We start from the raw sequence: 24089 nt of genomic DNA on the forward strand, positions 1-24089 counted from the left end.
TCACTCAGTACAAAAATCACAAAAAATTTCTGGAAGCAATGAAGTCTGCTAATATATTTTTACATTTTTATTATGTACATTTCTGTCCTATAAAAAGATAATAGCTCCTCTGTGGATACCTCACATTCAGTGGATTTCGCAATCTGTTCATAAACTGGTAATAGTCTATGCATGATTTTTTTTTTACTTGCAAAAATAATTAGCAAAATTATCCTATTACTAAAAGCAAACGTTAGTGGCAAGAAATGCATATTGCAACTCCAACACTTGCTCTCTATCCTGAAAAGTTAGCCAATTTCCGTTCCCGAGACGAAGCTGGTTATTTTCGTGTATACTGAAATGACCGCACCGCAGACTTATCGATTCCTCGCTCTTCTCCGATATGAAATCTCCAAAGAAGCGAGTCCAAAAGAAAGAGAGAACAAATTCGACCCGTGTCTAATTGCATGCCCAGCTAAGTCTTTCACTTAGGATTTTCCTGAACTCCTTTTCCTCGTCCTGCCCTAGCTCGGGAGGCAGGGCCGCCTCCTAACTCCCTCTTTTCCCTCCAAAGCCAGAGCTCGCTGGGCTGCAGGGAGGCGTCAGCGCCTCCTCCCAGGCCCGGAGGCTCTGGCTGCCGGTAACCCGCACGGGCCCGAGGAGCCCCGGAGTCATTGTGCTGCGGGAGCCGGCCGCAGCTGTCAAGGCGCAGCGCAGCTCGGCCCGCGGGCGGGGAGGAGGGTCACAGCCCAGCGCCGCCCGCCCGCCCTTCCCGGGCCGCGCTGCGAGCCCCGCTCCGCGGCTCCGGGCGAGCGGCCTGCGGGGCCGGGGCCGCTCCGGAGCCGGGCGGGCGCCATGCTACAAACCAAAATGGCTGCCCCGGGGAGGGAGCCCGGCTCGGGCCTCCGCCGGTACCGCCGCTCCGCCCGCCGGACCTCGCCCAGGTACCGGCCCCGGGCCACGGCGAGCGGCTCGGCCCCCGCGGACCCCGCTCGCCCAGGCAGCGCTGCCCCCGCACGCCGCGCGCGGCCCGGCCCCTGGAGCCGGCCGGGCCAGTCCCAGATCGCCCCGGCCCCCCGTACCTGGAGCTCGGCCCGCTCCACCTCCCAGTGCGCCCTCTCCATCTCGAAGCGAGCCCACTCGTGCTGGATGTAGTGCAGGATCCCCGGGATGGTGTAGTGCTGGGGCCGGGACAGCTCGGCGGGGCCCGCCGCCTCCTGACCGGCCGGGGCCGCGGGGCCCTGGGGCTGCGGCTGCTGCCCTCCTCCTCCGCCGGCTCCGACCCCCACGCAGCCCCCACCCGACTGCAGGTTCATGTTCCCACCCGCCTGCGGCGGCGGCTGCTGCGGTCTCGGGGCGGCCGCCATCCCACCGCCTCCTCCGGCTCCTGGGTGCTCGTCCATTGTCTGCGGGGAGCCCTCCTCCTCGTCCCGCGGCGGGGGCCAGGAGCAGGGGCCGGGGAGGGGGCGAGCGGCGCTGGCTGGGGCGGGGAGGAGGGGGCGGGCCGGGCGGGGGGGCTGCGCCGAGCGGGTCCGGGTGTCAGCGCAGCGCGGAGCCGCCGCCAGCCGCCATTACAGCCCCGCGGCCCTCCCACCCTCCCACCCGGCCGGGCGGGGAGCGAGCGGCGCCTGCCGGGAAACCGCGGCCTGGCCTCCGCCGCCGCCTGCGCCGCCCCACGCGCCTGCGCGGGAGGGAGGTGAGCGCCGCGCGCGGGGGGAGCGGGACGGGCCCGGGGAGGCGGCGGCGCCCGGAGCTTCCTGCGGCGGGGCGGCCCCGGCTCCTCCTGCGCCGGCCGCGGGCCGGTCGGTGTCGGGGCTGGGGCGCGGGGCCCGGCCCGCGGGTTCCTCTGTGCCCCGGGTGGCAGTCGGAAATGGCGGCGAGGCTCGGTTCGCCCCGCCGCTCGGGAGTGCCCAACGCCTGGAAGAGCCGGCGGGAATGCGGCCAGGCCGGGGCCTGCGGCCTAAAGCGACGCGCAGGCAGCGCAGCGCGGGCCCAGCACTTCAGTGTTTGAGACTCTGCGCGGTTTAATGGTGCGCTGAGTTTGCCCTACAAGGAGGTGGTTTAGAATAGATACATTAAATTTATGCTATGTTTCTGGAAGCTGGCTAATCTCTGGTCATCTTCGTGTGTGTATGATGCATTCCCCCCTTGAGGAGGAGGAGTGCAACATGGTCGCTATTCAAAACTCCTCCACGTGAGGATGCTTTTGCAAGAAATTGCTGGTCTATTTTACCTGGCTCAGTTTTATCAGTGATAGCAATGCAGTATTGGAGGCTGTAGTTTGAATATGGTGAAATTGCCTTGATTGCAAAATACCACTCTGAAATGTAATACTTAAAATTATCATCACATCCCATTTCAAATGATCCATAGGTCATCCATTTTAATAAAGTAGGTCTTTGGTTTTGCCTCGCTTCAAAATTTTTACATGCTGTACTCATTCACTACATGGGTAGTTTCCTAAAAAAGGTCGATTCTTGACAGACCTGGAATTCTGTTAATTACTGGAAAAAAGCACTGTTTGTCTTAGTACTGGTGTTTCCTTTCATTACCAATCTCTCTTTAGGTGTGTATTGATGGTTCAGTTAGTTCATCCCGTCCTTCCTTTCTTCTCCATTAAATCATTTCCTACTAAAATGTCATTGTCCATTCTTCCTGATTCCATACTGATTAGGCAATCTAAGTCCAGCTCCTTTCCACCTCAGCTTTCTTTTTATTGTCTACTGACAGTTACCTAGTCATTACTAAAAACTGAGACTTAACTCATAACTAGTTTAACATTTTGTTTAGCTGCAGTTGTTCAGGACATTGCTCATTCCTGAGTATACAGGAATTATTGCAGTTTAATTTTGTTACTATATTCAGCCAGCATTTTGACAACAGCAAAGGAAAACATTTTTGTTCTTTCCTTCCTCTCTTGACTTCCCTAGATAATTAAGGTTGCTTTTTTAAAAAATCCCTGTCCTGAAACTGAACACAGTATTTTATTTTAAAGCCATGCAGACATACTTGTTTCATCTTTTTGATGAATTGTTATGGGCAGAGTAATAAGCTAGACTACAAAAATTACTCTTACTGGTAAATTTAAAATAATATGTAGTTTTATTAAAGCCTTGTTCACTGACAGAACAAAAGTAGAAAGACCAAGGGTTCTGATTCTGTATGTGGTCTTCATTTGCTACATGGCTTTGTGCAATAAATCTATAGGAAGGTCAATAACGAAAAATATAAAAAATACTTGTTACTTTTGCTACACCTCCTTGTGCTTCATGCCTGTATCATTTAGCCACTTTTAAATTTTCATTAATGCTTTAATACCAGTTTAACTGATTTTATTCTACACTTGGTGAAGGGCATGGAGGGGAAGGCATATGGGGAGCAGCTGAGGTCACTTGGTCTGTTCAGCCTGGATGAGACTGAGGGGCACCTCACTGCAGTTACAGCTTCCTTGTGAGGGGAAGAGGAGCAGCAGGCACTGAGCTCTGCTCTGTGGGGCCCAGTGACAGGTCCTGAGGGACCTGAGAGGGTGGCCTGAAGCTGTGCCAGGGGAGGCTTAGGTGGGATATCAGGAAAAGGTTCTTCACCCAGAGGGTGGTTGGGCACCAGAACAGGCTCCCCAGGGCAGTGGTCACAGCACTAAGCTGGGTGAGTGACAGAGTTCAGGAAGCTTTTGGACAATACCCTTGGGCACAGGATGTGACTTGGGACTTTCTGTGCAGGGCCAGGAGCTGGACTCAGTGATCTTTGCCAGTCCCTTCTAACTCAGAATATCCTATGATTCTACTTTCATACACACATAAAGTGCCATTAGATTTCTGCATCCGGAAAATCAGCTTGCTTGGAGTTGGACAGAGAAGTACATTATTTGCCTATAGTTCTATCTAACATTTATTTTTAATTCTTGGTGAAGCAGTTCTGAAAATATGTAGTCATGCCATTTCTTCTTTGTGAGATTTTATCTCTTACATTCTAGCTAAGAGCCCTAGAATGTTGCAAACCTTTCTTAGACTGAAATAACTAAAATACTTCTAAATCTGTGGACGTTGACTGGAGTGGTTTTTGTTTGAGAGACACGTCTTAATTTGAATTGCAGCTGTACTGCAAGTACAATTCAAACTTAGGTTGTGTTTCTTTTTTTATAATTTATGTGTCAGATTATGTATAAATATTGGCGAAATCTGTGACAAACTAAATTCAGTGCTTGTATCTATACCAGAGGAATAATTAAAATTGTATTTAAAATATACTTTCTATTACTGCATGTAGAATCAGCTGGGATGGCCTCCTGGGAGACTTAATATCTTTTTATCTGCAGAACAGGTATTTCAGGCTTTGCCTCTCTGTGAGGTCTCAGCTGTTATCTGAAAAGGAGTGTCACTCAAACAGGGACAAGTTACTTGGAGGTGTCTGATGTGGTTGTGCAGCCTGCAGAGCTGACACATCCTGGAAGCAGCTCCTGAACCATGTCAGCCTGGCAGTGTGAGTCACACAGGCCAATCATGATATGAATTTTCTCTCATCGATACTTATCTGCAAGAGATGCTTTAATGAGGGTGAGATCTAACACACTGTAACAGCTCATATTTGAATCTCAGTAGAAAAACTGTATGTCATCTGCATGCATGCCAAATTATCTTGACAGGATATTTCGTAGGGGAAGTAAAGGAGAGTGCTACATAGTTACTCCAGAAAGTAATTTCTTTTGAAGGAAAGTTTGCAGTTTCCAGACTTGTTACATCTTCCCCAAGCCATACCTTCTGAGGTTTTTGTTTATAGGGAATCTTCATTCTGTGCTAGAGTTCCATAGGTGTTTTGTAGATTGGGTATGCAGGACATGCAAGGCAGCATATCCCACTGGCTGTTCTGAACAAAGTTTCTAATGCATGGCTGACTGGGATGGAGAGAGTTGGACTTGACAGTCCATCAGGACCTCGGTAGTCTCTTCCACTCTTTGGTTCCTAAGCACATTTGTGATGCAGATAGTTGTCCAGTGACCTGGAATGAGAGAGCCTATTCATTTCTGACAAACAGCCTTCAGATAGTAATGTCTTTTCATTACTAAAATGAGCAAAATAATGGCAGAGATATGAAAGGCTTGCATCTTGTCACCAATTCCCCTGAACCATATGATTCTGCATGCATAAAAGCATGGTAATCTGTGTGTGTGTGCGTGGGTACACGCAGACGTGTGCGTGAGAATGCTCAGAAAAGCGTGTAAGACTTCTACCAGAGGAAAGGTGGCTGGCTTTTTAAGCAGACTACTGATTTTTGATCATAAAAGGTAGCTTCTCAAATACAAAGAAGTTGGTGGAATGGGGTTTCTTTACCCATCAACATACACAGATATGCTTTTTGTTTGTTTACTTCACTGGTTTCTGTACATCCTATATAAGCAAAATTAATTTTAATGTGTTTTCTGTATTTGAAACCAAGATGAAAAGAGAAGAAATAAATTTTGTTTGTTAGAAACAAAACTCAGTTATTTCCCTTTTGCCTAAATTGTACAAGCAGATGCTTTTACTACTACAAGTGGGTTTTTTTCAGAATTAGTTCTAAAGGAAATAAAGAAACCCCTTAAGATGTTCTTAACACTAGCATTATTCTCAAAGTCAGCTATGCTTGCATACTTTTTTTGTAAATTTTTATAAAGTTATTATTTGAACTTGTTAATTTGTTCCTCTTTTTCTGCACAAAACTGTGTGATTGTGCTGCCATTTATATGAACAAAATTTCTGGTTGAAATCTTGAAGCCTATCTTTGAGACTGGTAGGAAGATAAAGAAATGGCTACACAAAGAGTGGACCTCTTTGCTACAGATTCAAAAGTTGTTGATTATGTTTTCCAATCCTATGAATATTACAGTTAACACTTTTGAGGGCTACTATGGTTCTACCTCTGCTTCAACCTTATTAGTTTTTTTCTTTTTTTAATCTATTCTGGATAAGAGCATTTGTGCAGATTCTAAAAACAACAGTCTGGTCTTAATATTTTCATCTGTAAAACAATCCTGGCCATTCATAAGGATACATGCAGATAAAATAGTCATAACATCAGGAAGGGATTAAGCATGTACAAAGATTAGGTTAATAAAGGAATAATTAGGATTAGGGGCCAATCCTGCAGTAGGATCATACATATGAATTTGTCATATGTTTTGCTGTTATGTATTGCTTAACAGTAACTCAAAGTACAACAGCTCTGTCAGTGCTCCTGGAGTAGTTGAACTGTTCTCCCTGTCCTCCTTTTCTCAAGCCCTTGGTACCATTTATGACTAAATTATTAAAATAGTTTGGATTGAAACAGAGAACCACTAATTCCTGTTTCAGCAGCACCGAACACAGAGATGAAGTGTAAAACTCAGATGAAAAAAGAAAAGCTGTCTACGCCCCTGTTGTTATCTGTTTAGCATGGACAGACGTCTTTTTCAGTTGGTCTCCTGTGTCTGAGCTTGCTTAAAACAAGGAGCAGCATTTCTGAGATTGTTTCTCTTTCATGCCCCTTTTTAAGCAGCTTTAAAGTTTTGGGTTCCTTCTGTCATGAGGTTGGTTCTTGCTAGGGGGCTTCGTTCTGAGCTGGAAGGAGTTGTTCATTCTTGTCCTTCTTGGAAGGTTTTTATCAAAAACTGACTACATTATCTTAGTATTTTAACTTTATGCTTTAAAATAGTAATACATCTTATTGCAACTCTAACTTCAAAATAGAATGTGGGGGGAAAAAGAGCCATATACTAAACACAGCAAAGATAGTAGATGGTAGTCTCCCATTTAGTCATCAATGTCAGTCTGCTTGCCTCCAACAGTGAAGGTCCCATCATATATTTCTGTCTGGGCCATTTTTTATCTCAATGACCTGGTTCATTGTTTCTCAGAGCCAAACTGTGCTGATTCAGAAGCCCTGGGTGCAGTGCACAAGCCCCGTGTGCCACAGCAGCAGCAGTGACCAGCATCCACAACTCTGCTGGGGGAGTGACAGAGCAGGAGTGTGGTCCTGGGAGGCTTCACGTGCCTGGAGGAGGTGAGAAAGTTCTGAGACTGTCATGACTCCAAATAGACTGTGCTATCTTGAGGACTGATCCTGAGCTATGTGTCACTCAAGAATGAATTCTCAGTATCAACTTGAATTAGTAAAAATACATTTGAAATTACATGTGGAAATCTAAACTTCTTTGTAAATAGAGTAAACCACAGTACACTGAGAAAAAAAAAGGTCACTTTCCTGAGATCCAAGTGATGGCAAAAGAGGTGGCTTTTCAGAAAACAGTGACCACTGTGAATCAGAAGTAAGCACTAATTAATGTCAACACAATACATTGGGACTTGTTGCATCACTGTCATGAAAGATTTGTCACCCATGGATGGTGTATAGCCAGTTTATTCAAGTTGCTGGTAATATGATGCAGCTCCTTTGGAGCTTGCCTTGTATTTTTTCTCCTATTGTTTATCTGCATTAAGATACACTGTTTTTACTGAAAGAGCTACACTGTATATAGATTGTGGATTCCTGATAGTTTTTTTCTGTTTAAACTTTGTCACAGAAGCTGTGAGACCTAAGGTGCACCAGGTAAGGACCAGCTCTTCAGAACGGAAAAAAAGGAATAATTATTGCAGTAGTTGTTTTATTTCCAGTGCACAAACCTCAAGATTATTTGGGCCAATAAATCTGGGATGCAAATAAAAAGTCAGATGGAAAACATTACAGTGATTGTTCTCAGGCATTAAAGAAAATAACCCAGATCTTCTATTTCCAAAAATTACATCTGCAGCTTACTCTATTTTCATGCTTTTGAAAACATCAGAGATGTCAGCTGTTTAGCAAGCAGATTCTGACATATGCTGTGCTCTTTTTAATGCTCTTTTTCATTGTATGTTGCATGTGGTATATTTTAAAGCTATATTTCAGTGGTGTTGGGTGGATCAATATTTATTTATATTGAGATAAAGCTCTTTTGAGTAATTAATGTGAACCAATTTCTCTTCAGCTATTGAAGATCCACACTTAGTTTTCATTAAGTGCAGAATTTACCTTTTGCATCAGGGTGAGAAATCAGACAAGAGAAGATGGATTTCAATAGTTCCTGGATATATATAGTTATATATATCCAGGAGCTATATAATAGCTCAAGATATATATTGATACTGCAGATACCCAAATATTTAGGAGTTTCTCATTCTGCATTAAAGAAATGACCATATGTTGTTGCCCATGCATTTCCCTTTGTCATCTTTCCATTCAATTTGATGTGTCAATGGGAAGAATGTAATTATTAAATACAAGTTGGGGTGGGGAAAAAGTGCTTATGGGCAAATTTTGCTCTTAGGAAGTGCATTAGTCTGGTTTGGTACTGGGCAAATTTCTGATATTTGCAAACCAGTTAGCATGCAGGAAGAAAATGATCAGTAGATTTATGGTTATGAAGAAGTAATTGTTTGCTCCTCCAATTTCCCAAATCCTATAAAAAATTAATTTGATTGAAATGTGCAAATTTCTAATGTGAAAGCTGTTATTTTTTAGATAGTTTGTGAATAGTTGTGTGGGGAAGAAAGGGAGTTTTTCCATGTGTGCAAAGATTTGAGATTTTTTTTTTCAATGTTGTGTATTTTGGCAAGAAACTCGGTCATAAGTATATGCATACCTGGGGTGGATAGCTTTTAGAAAGTCTTTATTCCTATGTATTACTACTTTTTTTTTTTCTACTCCCAGAAATACTTCTCCTGATTCCTGCACCCAAAATTGAAATCTACCACTAAAATCAACAAAAAAGAAATGATAAAATTTTTTCTTATGGTTAACAAACAAGGTCAAACAAGACTGTCCAGGTATTATGAGCATGTAGAAGTTAATAAACGGACAGTGCTGGAAGCTGAAGTAATCAAAAACTGTCTCTCTCGTTCAAAGGATGAGGTAGGTTTTGTAGGTTTTATTTTATCCACATCTCACACCTTTCCTATTGATAATTCTGAAACCTATCGGTGTCTATCACAGGTCATTATCTCATTTGTACCCACAATATAAAAGATTGAGTTTCTAGATTGTGGGTTCAGTCAGTTGAACTGTTATTCTGTATTGAATAAATATGTTTTTCTGAGCTTTCAGAGATTTTGGAGTCGTGTGTATCACTGTCATGAAGATTCCTCTTCTTTGTTTGAAGAAGCTCAGAAGTCATGACAAACTCATTTTTATTAGTATTATTGCTGGTTTTACTGAGATATTACAGTTTTGCCTGGAGGTGGAGGGCAGAGTACTGACAGCTCCGAGTTTAAATTTAGGGGAGAGGATCCCAAATTATGAAAACATTATCTAAAGCACAGGAGAGTTTGGAAACACAAATTTTTAGGCCTCTGTATTAGACTTCTTTATTCAAAAGAAGTGTTTACGTGTTCTGTAAGAAAGAAAACATAGAAGTTGAAAAATTTTTTGGATGAAAGTTGAGATTTTCAGTGCTCTCTTTAATTAAATCAGTGGTTCTTTAAGAAAAGCACCAAACTTTGGCACATTGACTTTAATTAGAGAAGAAGTATGGGACTTGGACAGTGAATGAAGTTTATTGGTTTCAGTTCTGAAGTCAGCTTCTTTACTTTTCCTTAATGTTGTGTGTCCTTGCACAGCACTCCTCACATACTTCATTCTAGCAAACCTCAATCAAAATAGCAGTTCTTACAAGCCCCTTAGTTGGCAGCTTTGATAGTGGCTAAAGAAAGGAATATCTTCGTGCTGCTCCTGCCGGGGCATTTCCGAGCGCAGCTGCAGCGCAGGAGGAGCTGCCGGCGCTGCCGCTGCCATTTCGGGCCCCGAGCGAAACGACACGGAGAGAAAAGGCGGCGGCAGCTCCTCCAGCGGCGGGAAACGGCGCCATCTCCTGGCTCCCTCCCGCGGGGAAACATGTTCATTCCCCGCTGGGTCTGGAAGTCTAGTATTTTTAATTTTTACATTAAAATATCGATACTTTTTTAAATAGGAAAATTACCTTTAGGTCTCTTTTTGAAAGGGCTTGCAAATGAAAATTGTGGGAAAGTACTGGATGCCTTTATACCACCAAACAAGTCACTTAAGTTCTGCATGTTTCAGTTTCTCCATTTAAAAAGTGGTGGCATGCTTTCTGTCAGCAGATGAAAAGTGTGGTGTAACAGTTACCGTGCTAAATTTCTTTCAAGTTAAAATCGATGAATCTTGGCAAATCCATGTTCACTGTGGGTCTTACGAACCTAAAGCTCAGGTCCTTTGAGCAATGTGCTTTATACTGTTGTATGCTTAAATGGCAGCTGCTGTATTTGACTGATTTTGCTTCTGCCTAGTGCTCTTTTGTTGAGTATAAGGACTTCAAGCTGGTGTACCGACAGTATGCAGCCCTTTTCATAGTTGTTGGCATCGACCAGACAGAGGTAAGAAATTATATACTCTCTTGCACTTAACATTCATAGTGATTATCACAGCCTAGAACTCAAGTCTTCATCCAGTATGGAATTTTTCAATTGCAATTAGAGAATTTCAAAGAGTCAATGTAAAAAATTCTCTCTTTTAATGTCCTAAAGAAAAAGTTCCTGTACTGTCAGATATAAAGATGTTGATTTATTTTACTTTTCAAAAAGGGAAATTAAAAAAAAAGGTATCTGAAACCTGACAAGTACTGCTATTTCATATGTTCAGGTTGCACCTGGGAGTCTTAGTGTTTGCATTGATGACTCAAAAATTAATTCAGAAATTAATTCAGCACTTAACGTTGGAAACCTTAACAGGGTGGTGTGGAAGGTAGCTGCTGCCTACCACAGTATCTTCAAGTCAGGGTTATCATGGCAGGCAATTTGGGACAAATTATTTGGGCTTTGCTACAGAAATTGCCCAGCAGAGGCTGGCTCTGTGCTGCAGCTGGCTGGTGTGACTTCAGCATGGGTAAGCTTAACCTAGTTAGCAGTGTGTGTCCATAGAGCTGAGCTGGGAGAGGGTGGGACAAGGGCTGCAGGGGGTGGCAGCACCCAGTGGGAGAATCCATTGGCTGTTCAGAGCTGCTCTGTGTGGCCAGCCCAGAGCTCCTGCCCTGAGCACTGCCCAGGGGTGCCCAGCTCTCAGCACCTCAGCTGGCTGACTACATGGCCTGAGCTTGCTCTATTGCCTAATGGCTTTTCATTCACCACAAACTGAATTAACACAAAGAATACTAGTACATTTTGTAGATGTTGATTTAATATTCTATTGGTTTTAATTTCAGAATGAGATGGCAGTATATGAACTAATTCATAATTTTGTGGAAGTTTTGGACAAATACTTCAGCAGAGTGGTGAGTGAGACACTGAATCTGTTACGAAACATTTTTTCTCTTTCAAAACTTGGTGGAAGTGTAATTTCAGAGAATAAATCAAAGGAGAAAAATATTTAATATTTTAGAATTTTGATAAATATTATCACTGTAGGGAAAGGCAGTATGAGCTGATTTTTCAGAGAAGTGAAAGTATACATGGGTTATAAATTATCAGATAAGGAATACCAGAAATATTTCTGTTAGAAAAGGGTTTATGGGTTTTATGGGGTTTCTTTGGGTCATATACTCTTAAGTTAGCCATGGGCATTTTATAAGTTTTAAAGAAATAAAGTGAGTATACTTTGCAGTTCTTATGCACTTTATAGCATTATATTCCCCAAATGAACTTCATTCATTATTAAGATGGTGTAAGCATGAAGCAGGGAACTGACATCACTCTCACTGAATAAGATCAGAGGAATGGAGCAAAAGAAACCTCAAAAACCAGTCTGTACTTGTACTCCCCATATTGTTGTCAGGCAACAGTGGATATCTGATAAAACAACTATTATAGAGATAGTAATTTTGTTAAGGATTCAACATCAGGCATGGCTCCATTTAAAATGACACTCTTCCTTTTGGTGGTGAGATTTTTTTGCTTGCTTGTTTTACAAAGTCTGAAAATGCAGCATTGTAATTCTGGTTGGAACATTTTCTATTTAATATAGGGTTTGTAATAATCTTGTTACCAAAAAAAATTGACTGGAATCATACTTGGCACAGTTTCAGTTATCCTCTGCTGAAATGTGTTGGATATCCCTCTCAGACAAGAGGACTGGATAGTTTCCTTTGTAGTCCATGTACTTGAGGGTACTACACTGGTAACTGTACATACAAAATATCAGTATGCAGGTTCTATAGCTGCTTTCCCAGTTCTAGTACTGTAGCAGGCATGGCAGAGCTCCCTCTGTGAATTCAAGGACGTGCTTGACAAAGTCATCTGCTCCCTTCACTCTTTAGATGCTTTAGGCTGTTATCTCAACCGACGTTGCCCCAGCCATGGAGACTGCTGGCACTAAGTATATCCCTCTCTGACTGCACTGAGCTCAGAATTTCTCTTAAAATTGCTGACTGTAGTCCCAGACTAAGCAGTGGTGACTAGGAATGGGATTAGATCTCAGCAGCACAGGAATGCACAATAAAATTTAGTCTTATTTGTCTGATTGAGTTAATAGTTGCCAACCACCTCTCAAATGTTATCAATTAAAGCAGAGCAAAAATAGATGTAGTTCTTATACATATAAATGTAGTATATATATAATCCTTTGAACACACATATAACCCAACCACTGATAGCTGCTGGAAGTGTGCTGAGTTCATCATACCAGAGGGGTTTTTTTTAATTTTCCATATCCTTTTGGGTTTGACACAGAGGAACCTAAAAGGGGAGTGCTAAAAGAAATCTCATGCCATTTGATGGTTCTGGTTTTAATATCATGTAACACAATAAATGGCAGAGCACAAAGACAAGGGCTGTAATTCTAGGTGGGGTTTCTCGCAGTAACCACAGAGCAGGAAAGGATAAATCTGTACTTTTACAAATTACTGTTTAGGATTTGCAGAATTTTAGCAGAATCCCAAATTATGATGATGGCAATGGAGACAGAACTCTGGGAAAGGAGAGAACGTGTCCCACTCTAGAAGGACATTTTGTCATCTATTATTTTTAGACTTGAGAGCTTTAAACATTCTCATGTACTCTATCTAATGGAGTTTACAGAGCTTGAATTCAGATATGAGAACAAACATTAATGGAATTAGGGGGAAAGCTTTCAAAGTGGCTTGTGAGATGTAATTCTGAGTCCCCTTCACTTTTATATAGCTACCCAAGAAAATTTCTGCATACTGGTCAGAATTTCAATGTCTCCAACTACTTTTTACTGCTGAGAAAACTTAAACTGATCAGGCCCTTAAAATGCAATTTCTGTGATGCATTAAAAACTTCTGATTGAAGAATGGCAGAGTTATTCAGCAGAGGCCTGTAGACTAGAACTAGTCCAGTTTAGATCATCTTTAGACCACAGAAGTAATAGCAATTTTACCAGTAAAACCTTACCAGCTTTACTCTGCCTTAAAACCAGGTTTATACCATGAATGAAAACCACATTGTCAAACTCAATTCTCTCAGTAGCAGGTAAAGATTCCCTCTTTTAGAGACTGGGGAATCTCCACCCAACTCAGCAAGATCTTAAGTGCTAAGGCTGTGATTAATTCTTTCTAAGTTTAGCTATTTCACTGAGGCACCTAAGTTAGAACTCTGGTCATCCTGAGCTCCCTTTACCGGCAGTGGAGACCGATGAGTATCTCGAGAAGGTGAGTCATGCCTCAAGTGTGCCGAGTCAACTGGGGAAGGTCCCCATCTCTGCTGCTGACTGCACAGAGACCATGAGGGCTTCTAACTCAGACATTTTGGTTAAGTGAGTAATACTGCTTGGGGTGAATCCAAAAATAAAAGGGAAATTATGACTATATGAAGAATTGTGTTGCTGGGGCTGGAGAATACTTAGAAGTGCTAAGGGTCCAAAGCTTGGAGTTGTCTTGCCTTTCCTAATATATGCAGCCACTACCACAGCCATGGGAATATACAGTGTCTAGATTTTGCTGTTGAAATGAGGTGCAGTAACTACTTTAAATGTGTAAACTTGGCATTAATGTCCTGGTTTTGCAGAAGGAGGAAGAGAGAATATAGGGCTGGAACTGCCATGATTAGAGCTGCTGGTTTTCCACCCACTCACTCAGATGGCACTGCCTATATTCAAATTGTTACTTGTAGGTGACCTCAGTGAGTTTTTTAAAGTAAAACATTAGCTTTGATTACAGAGACAGATAACACATGTAAAGCAAAGCAGTGATGCAGGAAAGACCTTGTCATTGTCCAGTCCAGAACAGAAATCTGAATCACTATAAAATTTTCTGTCATTGTTTTGAAGACTTTCTTTATCCTTTGAAGGGATGTGTTATGTTTAATGATTATGAGATGAGATCATCTGAGATAAGAGATCAAAACATAACCAATGGCTGTCTCTTTTCCTTGCAGAGTGAATTAGATGTATCCTTTTCAGTATCAGAAATCCATTTGTTATCACTTTTTGGTGTATGTTCCAGTTCATACTGTCTTCATAGCACTGACTGTCAATCAAGTCAATACAGATGTTCACTAGTTCTGCACTTGGAGTAAGTAGCACCATTTTGGCACCTTTCGGAAAGCATAGGTGATGTTCACCTATTTAAATCCTCCATCATTAAAATAAGCCTGGTTCCATTTAAAGTAAGACACAGAGAGCTTGCTTTGAGAGAGCTAAATACATGAAAAGTTAAATTCATGGGGAACTTTGAGGCTTCAGTAGTTTAAGGTTTCACTTTGAGTTACAATAAAATAGATATTGAAATTACTGTAATAACTGAATGTCACAGCTGTGTCTTGGGCCAAATAGCAGCACTATTTGTAAGATTATGTTTGCAGTTTGATCTTACTTCATGAAAGCAAGAAGTGAGTTTTACTGTCTGTATGTTTGGAAGGAGGGAAAAACGTGGGAGGAGAATATTCAGGAAACCAGGTGTTAACTTCTTTTCCCACTCCTACCCTTACACTGCTATATTTTCATGCTTACGTTTTGCAGGGTATTAATTAAAATATGATTTAAAACTCACCCAAATACAAATACTAAAATACAGTCCTGAACAATTAAACACAAATAACAAGTAAATAAAACACAATACTGGAAAAATTAAACCAGGAGACTGTAGCACAGTCTTCCTTCTCAGTCCTTCCAATTGCACTGTGTGATGACTCTACTCCAGCAGTTCTTATGCTTATATTTGTTGCTGGTTAAATGCAGATCTGCTGGTAGAAGGAGTTTCAGTTACACACCTGAAATACAGTTGCCATCTTGCAATTAAGTACTGTCAAGTTATTTAGTTTATTTATGAATTACCACTTATGAAGAACATAGAAAAAGTCTGTAATTTTTCTTGTTCTTACTTCTTTACTAAAAAAGGAAAAAACAAAACAAAAAACAACAGGAAAGAATTAATTTCACTTTTGAAAATATTTTAAAGCTTGCTACATGCTGTAACTCTGCCTCATTTGCTGACTATATATATACACACACACATACATATATATGTGTGTATGTATGTATGTTTGTACATACATTCACACATATTATTCAGGTTTCCTTCCTGAAATTTAGAAAATGCTGTGGTGTTAGTAAAATCCCCTTAAATTCACTGATACTATGAAAGAACAGTAATGATATTCCAGTGTGAAGGGACATTTAAGGTGTGTGAGCGATTGTAGAAATACAATTTTTGTATTCAGTTAGTTCTAATCCTGAGCTATGTGTTCATGTATATGAGCTTTGCCAAATTAGAGACTGATCTGACCTATTTAGTAATTACACATAAAAAGAATCCACTGTTTCCATGTAGTGTACTTTGATTATGCAGTTGCCTGATTATCTGAGTCATTTGGTCTACTGACTATTCTGAATTCTGCTGCTGCCTCTGCTCAGCAATTTCCTACCAACAGCTCTACACTTTTGAGCTACTCCCACTAGCCCATTTAATAGCTGAAAAATGCTGCTGCATATCATGGAATGGTTTGGGCTGCAAGAGACTTGAAATGTCATCTAGTTCCAACCCCTTTGCCAAGGGAAGGGACACTTTCCATTAGACCAGGTTGCTCAGAGTTCCGTCCACCCTGGGTCTTGAACACCTCCAGGGATGAGACATCTGCAACTTCTCTAGGAAACCTGGGGTAGTCCCTCACCACCTTCACAGTAAAGATTTTTCTCTTAATATCTAATCTACATCTGCTCTCTTTCAGCTCAGAGCCATTTCCCCCTTGTCCTATCATTAGTAAACATCCCTGGTAAACATCCTGGTAAAACATCCCTCTCCAGCTTTCTTATAAGGCTCCTCTTCAGATACTGGAATGCCCCAATTAAGTCACTCCTAAGTCTCGTTTCTAGGCTGAATAATCCCAATTCTCTCAGTCTTTCCTCATAGGAGAGATGTTCCACCCTTCTAATCATCTTGGTGTCCCTCCTCTGGAGTCACTGCAGCAGCTCCCTGTCCCTCCTGTGCTGGCACGCAGAGCTGGTGCAGCCCTGCAGTGGCTCTCAGCAGAGCAGAGCAGAGGGGCAGAATCCCCTCCCTGGCCCTGCTGCCCACGCTGCTCTGGCTGCAGCCCAGGACACGTTTGGCTCTCTGGGCTGGCAGTGCCCATGGTGCCTCATGTGCAGCCTCTCAGCCAGCAGCACCCCCAAGACCCTCTGGGCAGGGTTGCAGCACCAACACTGGGCCTTGTTAAACCTCATGAGGTTCCCATGGTCCCACTCCTGGAGCTTGTCCAGATCCCTGTGGATGGCACCCTGTCCTTAGTCTGCACTGTTTGGAGAAGCTGTTGCATTATATGCCAACACTAATGTTGGAAATGGGTGCAATACCATGTCTAAATGATTCCTGCAGAAATTGATCTACATGGGTCTCATCTGCATGATGATCTGAATATAAATCTTTAGAAAATAGGAGTGTGTATTTCTAACTTACTTGGTCATAGTGGAAAAATACTTGAAAAGCTCATGTCTGATACATCTCTCCTTAACACATATGACATATGCACAAAGTATGTAGCTTTAGCATTCAGAAGTGCACTTTTTTGATATACATTTCAGGAACAACTTTACAATAAAACATCTTACTTTTATATATGTACAAAATAATCCTCCCACTTAGGAAGAGCTTAATTCTTAAGTTAAAAAGCTACCTAAAATAGTCCAAATGAGATACCCTCCCTTATTAAATGTAAAGCAGAGGTGTAACTAAGATGAAGTGGATTGTTCAGGACTATTTATTTTTGACAACAGCTTGAATAGCTGACCCAGAAGAACAATGTGGGCAAGTGCCTTTAGCTATTATTGCAGTGCAAGAAATAAACCATCAACCTGCCTTTCATAATGTGAAAGAAAATGTTCTCACCTGCGATTAAACCATTGCCTTTGCCAAATGGTCTCACACTAACTCTTGTGCTCAGTGCAGTTAGCTTGGATGCAAAATATCTGCTGGAGAAGGTGTCCTCTGAGGTCTGCAACAGTGAACACCAAGTACTATTTACAGAGTCTTTGTTTACAGAGTATCTTGCAGGAGACTCATAATTTCCTGACTCCCTGCTATTATTTTTGTGTACAGATCCATAGGAAGTTTATTTTAAATGTGATAGTGACTATTTTATATTGCCAGTAGTGTTTACTAACATGAAAAAAATAGCAGGAAATTACATGAACTCAAAACCCATTTAAAATAGACCATAATTACTAAGGCTATTCAGCCATGCACAGAGAAAAGCCCAGTTAAATCCAAAGACTGAGCCTATCACACAATTGAGATGTCCCTGGAGCCCACACCAAGCCTGCAGCCCGTGCACTGCTTCTTGCAGCTCCCAGACATAGTGCATTACCCCAGTATTCCTGGCAATGCAGCTCCAGCAGGGGCAGAACTCCAGCTTTCATTTAGGTCCACACCTGAATTCATCCAGGGCATCCACACTATAACTCATGTCATGGTCTGTCTGGAGTCAGATGTCAGGAAGGGTGCCTTGGGCACAAGGCAGGGACTGGGGCAGATCTGAATCCTTCCCAACAAGATTTACACATCATGTTGGTGTGTGTGACATAGGCAGGTATGATGCTAAACAATGCATGAACAATTGCACAGTTCTCTCCTGTATTCTGCAAAAATGAACACAGATTATCTATTGGCTAAGTACTTGAGAACAGACAGCTTTTTATAGAAGCTTTCATGTGTGAATTGTGAACCACTTAGCCATTTTATGATGTCTCTTTTCATTTTGAGAGTCAGTTGCACACTTACAAGTACCTAGGCTGGAATGACATTGGATTGTTTTTAAAATACCAGTAAGCAGCATTGTTGGGCCAGCTGAATGAACAAGTACTGAAATTGTCCTTGGGGTGTTATGCCCTAATGTGTTAATAACACTGGATAAGCCTCACTTTGTCTATAAAATAAGTGGGCAGGGTTTTCTGAAGTACTAAAACTCCAGCTTGGGTGGGGTAGGAACTACTTTCTTGCTATGATGACGACAAAAGAGACCATAAAAACACGTGTTAGGACAGCAGCTTTATAAGGAACAAAACACTGGTAAGTATGACAGTTTCTAAAATTACTAAAGGTAACTTTTCTATTGCCTGAACTGGTGAAAGCAGTTGAAGACATTATTAACTTCTAGAGAAACATATACTTATGCTCCCCTTGTGGGAAGGGAGGGGGTGACAGAGTGCTCTAGGACTAAGCATCTGAAGAATGTTGTTTTGATCCAAAAAAGCCATTACATTCTATTGCAACTAGCTGCTGCTGCTCCTCCTAGGATAGATAAGAAGCTTTGATACAGGGAACACTTCATGTGAATCAACTATTCTTCAGTTCCCCGTGGGATAACACTGAGAATACAGTGCACTTAAGGAGTGTGAAAATTGAATGATGAATTCATTCTCTGAATTTATAAGGATGCACATCAGTTTGCACTGTAACATAAGTGGGTAAAATGGAAGCCTATAAGACTTGCTTAAAAATAGCTTAGTTGTTCTAGAATTTCACAGAATTGAAGGCACCTTTGTCTCCTATTTAATATCAGTGTAGTCATTTGAGGAAGAAATAGTCAAGAAAGCATTTAATGGGTTTCAGTGCCTTAAACATGCCTCCCCATTAGAAAGGCTAAAAGTTATTGAAGGTGAACATTGGCAAAAATAAGTCAGAATGTGTGAGTCTAGACTAAATAAAGAAGCAACTCCAACTAATCTCTAGTTGAAGATGAATGTACATTATGGAAATCAAGGGTTTGTAGTGCTGTATATTCAGTAGCAAACCCTCTGCCCCATATGTACCTGTACTGTTATCTAGAAAGCTTTGTTTGTGCTCCTGGGTGTGGTCTGTGATCACAAGGTGCACTTCATCATCCCTTAAAGTGTGGACACACCCTTCAATTACTTGTCTGTAAAACCCTGAGGTCTCTTAAAATGCCTCCCTAGGAAGAAGTTATTTATTACATGCAAGTCCTAGCTGTGCCTTTTCCCCTTCTTTCGTTCCCCTCTTCCCTGTTCAGCTGTCAATATACACAATACTTGTGTCACAGGTACTTCCTCTTAGTATGCATTTGCCGTAAAAGGGATAATAGAAAGTACATTAATGTCTTTGAGAAGGGGAACTCTAAGTTACCAAAAGCCAGTGTAACATTTAAAATGCCAGTTGTGTAGGTACCATTTACTTCTACTGCTTGGTATGCAGCTTGCTGCAGCATTGCCAGAAACTGGGAAGCCAGAGCCAGGGGGGACTCACCTTGGCCCAGGCTGGCATGTAGAGATTAACATGTTTTCCTCTGCATTCTTGTTTTAAAAAGTCCTGTTCTCCTCTGCCTGGATCTAGTGAAAGTCCCTTAGTGCTCCATTTGTGGGCAGCCAGGATTCTTACTGGAAGCAGCACCTTAAATGACAGCTCTGGGTGGAGCACATGGCAGTGCAAACCCCAAATACAGCTTTTTCCTGTTGCCAGCTGCTCAAACTGGTTTGCTTGGCTGCTTTCAGTTGGGTGTGGATTATGACTTCAGGGCTTTAAACCCTGAAATTTGGGGTCACTTGCCAAACAAGTTAACAGGTGGGGAGGATGAGCCTTGCTAAGGATCAAATACATATCCCTCCCTGGGCAGGGCATACAGACATGAATGGCTGAGCTGTGTTGGGCAAGATGTAACCATAAAGCATAGGTGAAACTCACAGGAAGGGGAAAAGACAGAGTTGCTCCCTGTGCAATTCAGTTGTTTGCCAAGAACACTGTGGTGAAGGGAGGTGGAATGTTAGGTTGAGGGTAAAGGTTAAATGCTTTGGGACCTTCCAAAATCAAGTTGATAGATCTTTCCAGAATAGTATTAGTATCCCCATTCAAACAGCAGATGAAATTACTATTTCTGGAATGATGACTGTGAGACTACCATATTAGAGATGGACAGAAGTCATGCCACTTTTCTGCAATGGAGTAAGCCCATTTGGAAATAACCTGGAAAGGCCTGCAGGGAAATTGTCATCTCATTGAACCACTTTGGGTCTGAGTGAACCAGCTCCAAGATTCTTTGCATGGGTACAGTTTTCCTTTGACGTGGTATTGGCTCTTCTGGAAATACAGCAGGGGAATAAACAGTGATGACAAAATGTCATTTAAAATGTGATTTAAATGCTTTCTTAAATGGGATAAAGCAAAATAATAAGATGGGGGTGGCAGGTTGCTGCATCGTCACTGATCTTGGTTGATCAAGTTGTTTGGGTTTTAGATTTTTGGAACTGTTAGAGGAAGAGGAATATCTGGGCTCTGCCATGGGAACTGGGGCAGTGTGAATCAGTGGTAAAGTGTAAATATTAAAAGCCAGGAGGAGTTGGCTTTCTCACTAACAGAAACTGAATGGAATGTTATCTAATTTCCTTAACAGATCCTGTAGCCCAGTGCAGAGCAGTGCTAGAGGTCAACTAAGCAGCAAAACAGCTGTCTTTCTAAAAATTCTCACATTACTGTAATAAAGAAATCCTAATTTCTCAGATTAAAATATTTCTGTAAAGGCTGATTTACTCAATAAGTTTATCACAGCAAGAAATTTGGTTCAATCTTTAAACTGCCAAGCCAAGTAAAGTTACCACCTGTCTTTGGTGCCACAAAAATCATGACTGTTTGAAGTTGTAAGGACAGCACTGCTCCTCAGTATCAAAAGACACGATTTTTAGAAACAATGCAGGGCTATGGTCAGATTCAGGAAGAAGTCTGCTATTTAAAAAATTATTTAGAATTAAATTAGGTAGTTAAGTTTAGGTCAGCAGATTGGAAGCTGATGAACCATGGCCATCCCCAAGACCCTGCTGACAGCTGTAGTTTCTCACCTAACAGTAGAAGAGTTATCTGGAGACCTGAATTGTGCTGCTACACATACTTAGACATGCTGTGCTCTTGGTCAGCAGAGCACTTGCTGCTGGAGCAGTGCTGCAATTGCTTCCCCTTCTGCACAAACACACCAAGTAGTAGCACCAAGTTCAGCCCAGAGCATCCACAGCAAGGAGGAACAAATACATAGATACCTGGCTCCTGAGCTGTTGTCATTTGCAGTTCAGTACTCACACTGCTCCAGCTCTTCGGCAGAGCAGTACGGCTGACTGCCACTGTCTGAGCCACTGGCAACCAGGAGACAGCAGTCTTCTTCAATGCCTGAGTTGTGTTCAAAAAATAAGACTGATATTTACCACAGAGAGCAGAGGAAATTCTTCATGATTTCAAAAACATGATTCTCGCTACTCCACTGATTAGCAGGGAAAACCACTAACATAAATAGAAACACTAGAACAAAACCAGGCTGTCTTTTTGAGTTCAATTCACAGTGTCATAAGTAGCAGAATGGGAGAGAAGACACTCAAGAGACTCTTCAAAGGAGGGGGAAGTGTTGAGAGATGTATTTAGCAGTTACTGTACAAAGTCTTGCTGGCTCCACTGCAGCAGTCCTCAGTACATGGCAAGGTTTAGAAGGTACAAAATGAAGGCAATGCAGAGCTGTTGTGCTCAGCATAGAACACATGTAAAGAGTAGCAACAGGTGGAGAGCAAGCCAGATAAAGGGTTATTCATGCTCTGTGCATGTATGTCAGTGAGGCATAACAGATGCAGCCAGCAGGCTGCTTTGCTGTGCCCATTTCCATTTCAGGTTCTGGTGATAAATGGCAACATCCCAATATTTTTTTCACAGCATAACCCTTGGCAGTTGTTCAGTGGATGTGCTGGACACTCATGTGTCATGACTGCCCACTTCATACCCCTGGAAGGCCTGTCATAGTTTGGTTTTTTTTGACACAGATGCTGTTAGATAAAGTTAGGGAAAGGCAGATGTGCTTATGGACCGATGTGCTTATTTATTTACTTTTCCTCTTCTTTATGAGATTTACTGCTAGATCAATGAGTCAACTTTATGAATCAGCATACTCCTATTAAGCTATGTCCAAGCAGATCAAATACTGTTAGTTATTCAGGGCAAGGAAATTTTGAGAATCTAGTGCTTAAAAACTTGCTAATTACCTTCCTTGGAGGAATGTAGAATTTTTGCATCTTCACGTAGAAGGTTGTGACCCCTTGATAACATTTCATATCTAGACAACACGTGTCAGGCAGACAGTAAAATTAACCACCTACATCTAAGTGTAAGTTGACCTGGTTTTTGCCACTATGTATTAGTGCTATATTCCAGGACAGGATACTGCTGGGGCTTCAACTTCTCTGATTCTGACCACTCTGTGATCAGAAAAAAGCATCAGTTGAACTGTTTCCTTAGCTTTATTAAAATAATGTTAAATAAACTAGAATAAATTAAGAAATACTGATTTTTGTTAATTTTCATTGAAGACTTAGGAGCCTGAGATTTTTTTCTGAATTATCTTCACGTTGTTCAAAATACACTTAACTTGAAATGTTTCCAGATCATGTTCAATTTGGACAGAGTGCACATCATTTTGGATGAAATGGTGCTAAATGGTTGCATTGTGGAAACAAACCGGAACAGAATTCTCGCCCCTCTGTTTGTGCTTGACAAAGTGGCAGAAGGGTAGGAAGATGCAAGAGTGACTCAGTTTTACAAAAGATGGCAAAAGCATCAAGAATGTGCCCACAGCAGTTTTCTGCTGTTGCAAGACTGACTCATGCAACATTGAAATTAATTGGAAAATATTTTCCATTTCTTTTATACTCTGTGTACCCTATGGGAAAGATACAGCTAAACAAGTGGATGCATTGAGATGCAGCTTCACTGACCCAGCAGAAATCTTCCTAGAATGGTCAGTAATTATTAAACATTTTGAGGATGAAAAAATGGCAACTTACCATGACTGACTAGGTATCCCTTTGAATTATGTAGTATCATGCCAGACCTAGAAGACAAAATACATAGAAATACAAACTCACACTGAGCTTCAGTCCTTCCCTAATCACCAACTTGATTTATTTTCATACAAATTTACTGTTAATAATAGTTCTGTGACTTTTATGCCTACTTTTGGACTATATCCATCCTTCATCAAAAAGCTGGTTTCCCTCCCTCTGCCATTCAAGTCATGGACACAGAAAGAAAAGTACAGATGTATTAAGTATTTCTGCATACTCTGCAAGTTGTAACTTATTTAGCACTTAAATATTATAATATTAATAAAAGAGAATTAAAATCAGAAGTTTAATGCTCTTTTGTCATGTTGGCTTCATAAATTACACAAAATCTTGTCCATTTTGGCACACCAGTGTACTTTTTTTTTCCTCTTGTATATGCTATCCATGCATCAAGATTAAAACTCTTACAGAAGATGAGTAATACAAGACATGTAAGTTCTCAGGACCAGGTAGGTACCAAATGAAGTCTCCTTTCTTGAGCAGGAAGCTGCAGCCACGCTCAGTTGCATTCCCAGGCATCCAGCATGCTGATTCACACTGCACACTACTCAGTCAGTCGGGGGCAGTTGGCAATCTCAGCTTACTTCCACACTTACCTTTGTAGAACTGTTATCTGCCTCCTCCTTCTTAACCTCCAGCCCAACCCTACATACAGCGTGGTACAGAACAAGCGTATTCTGTGTGAAAGCACACACTGGTCACATAAACACCACTCAGAAACCAGGGTCTAAGGAGCAAAGAGTGTTGTGTCTGAGAATAATCCACAGGGCTTTCACACAGCAACATGTTTATGAAAACAACATGATGTTGGGACTGGAGCAGAGTTGCATGAACCTAGACAC

At 41.8% G+C, this 24089-nt stretch overlaps 2 protein-coding genes across 11 annotated transcripts in view; one reads left to right on the top strand and one right to left on the bottom strand.

Annotated features, from left to right (window-relative positions):
• Window positions 1-1568, bottom strand: part of STRN3 (striatin 3) — a 60070-nt gene extending 58502 nt beyond the window's left edge. For all 5 annotated transcript variants that reach the window (XM_059475206.1, XM_059475209.1, XM_059475207.1 and 2 more), the window contains exon 1: window positions 1062-1568. In XM_059475206.1, coding sequence (XP_059331189.1) covers window positions 1062-1382 — 321 coding nt within the window. In that variant the 5' untranslated portion in view covers window positions 1383-1568. The remainder of the gene's footprint in view (window positions 1-1061) is intronic.
• On the top strand, window positions 764-23524 carry AP4S1 (adaptor related protein complex 4 subunit sigma 1). Of its 6 annotated transcripts, none has more exons than XM_059475212.1 (8): window positions 764-923; window positions 6848-6993; window positions 7514-7539; window positions 8680-8880; window positions 10272-10358; window positions 11183-11251; window positions 14223-14321; window positions 22788-23524. In XM_059475212.1, exons 4-8 carry the CDS (start codon window positions 8743-8745, stop codon window positions 22914-22916), a joined length of 522 nt encoding a protein of 173 aa, XP_059331195.1. In that variant the 5' UTR covers window positions 764-923; window positions 6848-6993; window positions 7514-7539; window positions 8680-8742; the 3' UTR covers window positions 22917-23524. The 6 variants fall into 6 exon arrangements, with proteins under 6 accessions (XP_059331195.1, XP_059331196.1, XP_059331193.1 ...); XM_059475213.1 differs by having other exon boundaries at window positions 7517-7539; XM_059475210.1 differs by lacking the exon at window positions 7514-7539.
• Window positions 23525-24089: the final 565 nt, after the last annotated feature.

The sequence above is a fragment of the Ammospiza nelsoni genome, chromosome 6 (assembly GCF_027579445.1).
Source record: "Ammospiza nelsoni isolate bAmmNel1 chromosome 6, bAmmNel1.pri, whole genome shotgun sequence".
NCBI lineage: Eukaryota > Metazoa > Chordata > Aves > Passeriformes > Passerellidae > Ammospiza > Ammospiza nelsoni.

Bases quoted from the DNA above. Each gene is read 5' to 3' on its own strand.
- AP4S1 (XM_059475212.1), top strand. From the start codon at position 8,743: ATGATAAAATTTTTTCTTATGGTTAACAAACAAGGTCAAACAAGACTG. The intron at 11,252-14,222 runs GTGAGTGAGACA...TATCCTTTGAAG, and splicing joins ACAAATACTTCAGCAGAGTG to GGATGTGTTATGTTTAATGA. The intron at 14,322-22,787 runs GTATCCTTTTCA...AAATGTTTCCAG, and splicing joins CCTTGCAGAGTGAATTAGAT to ATCATGTTCAATTTGGACAG.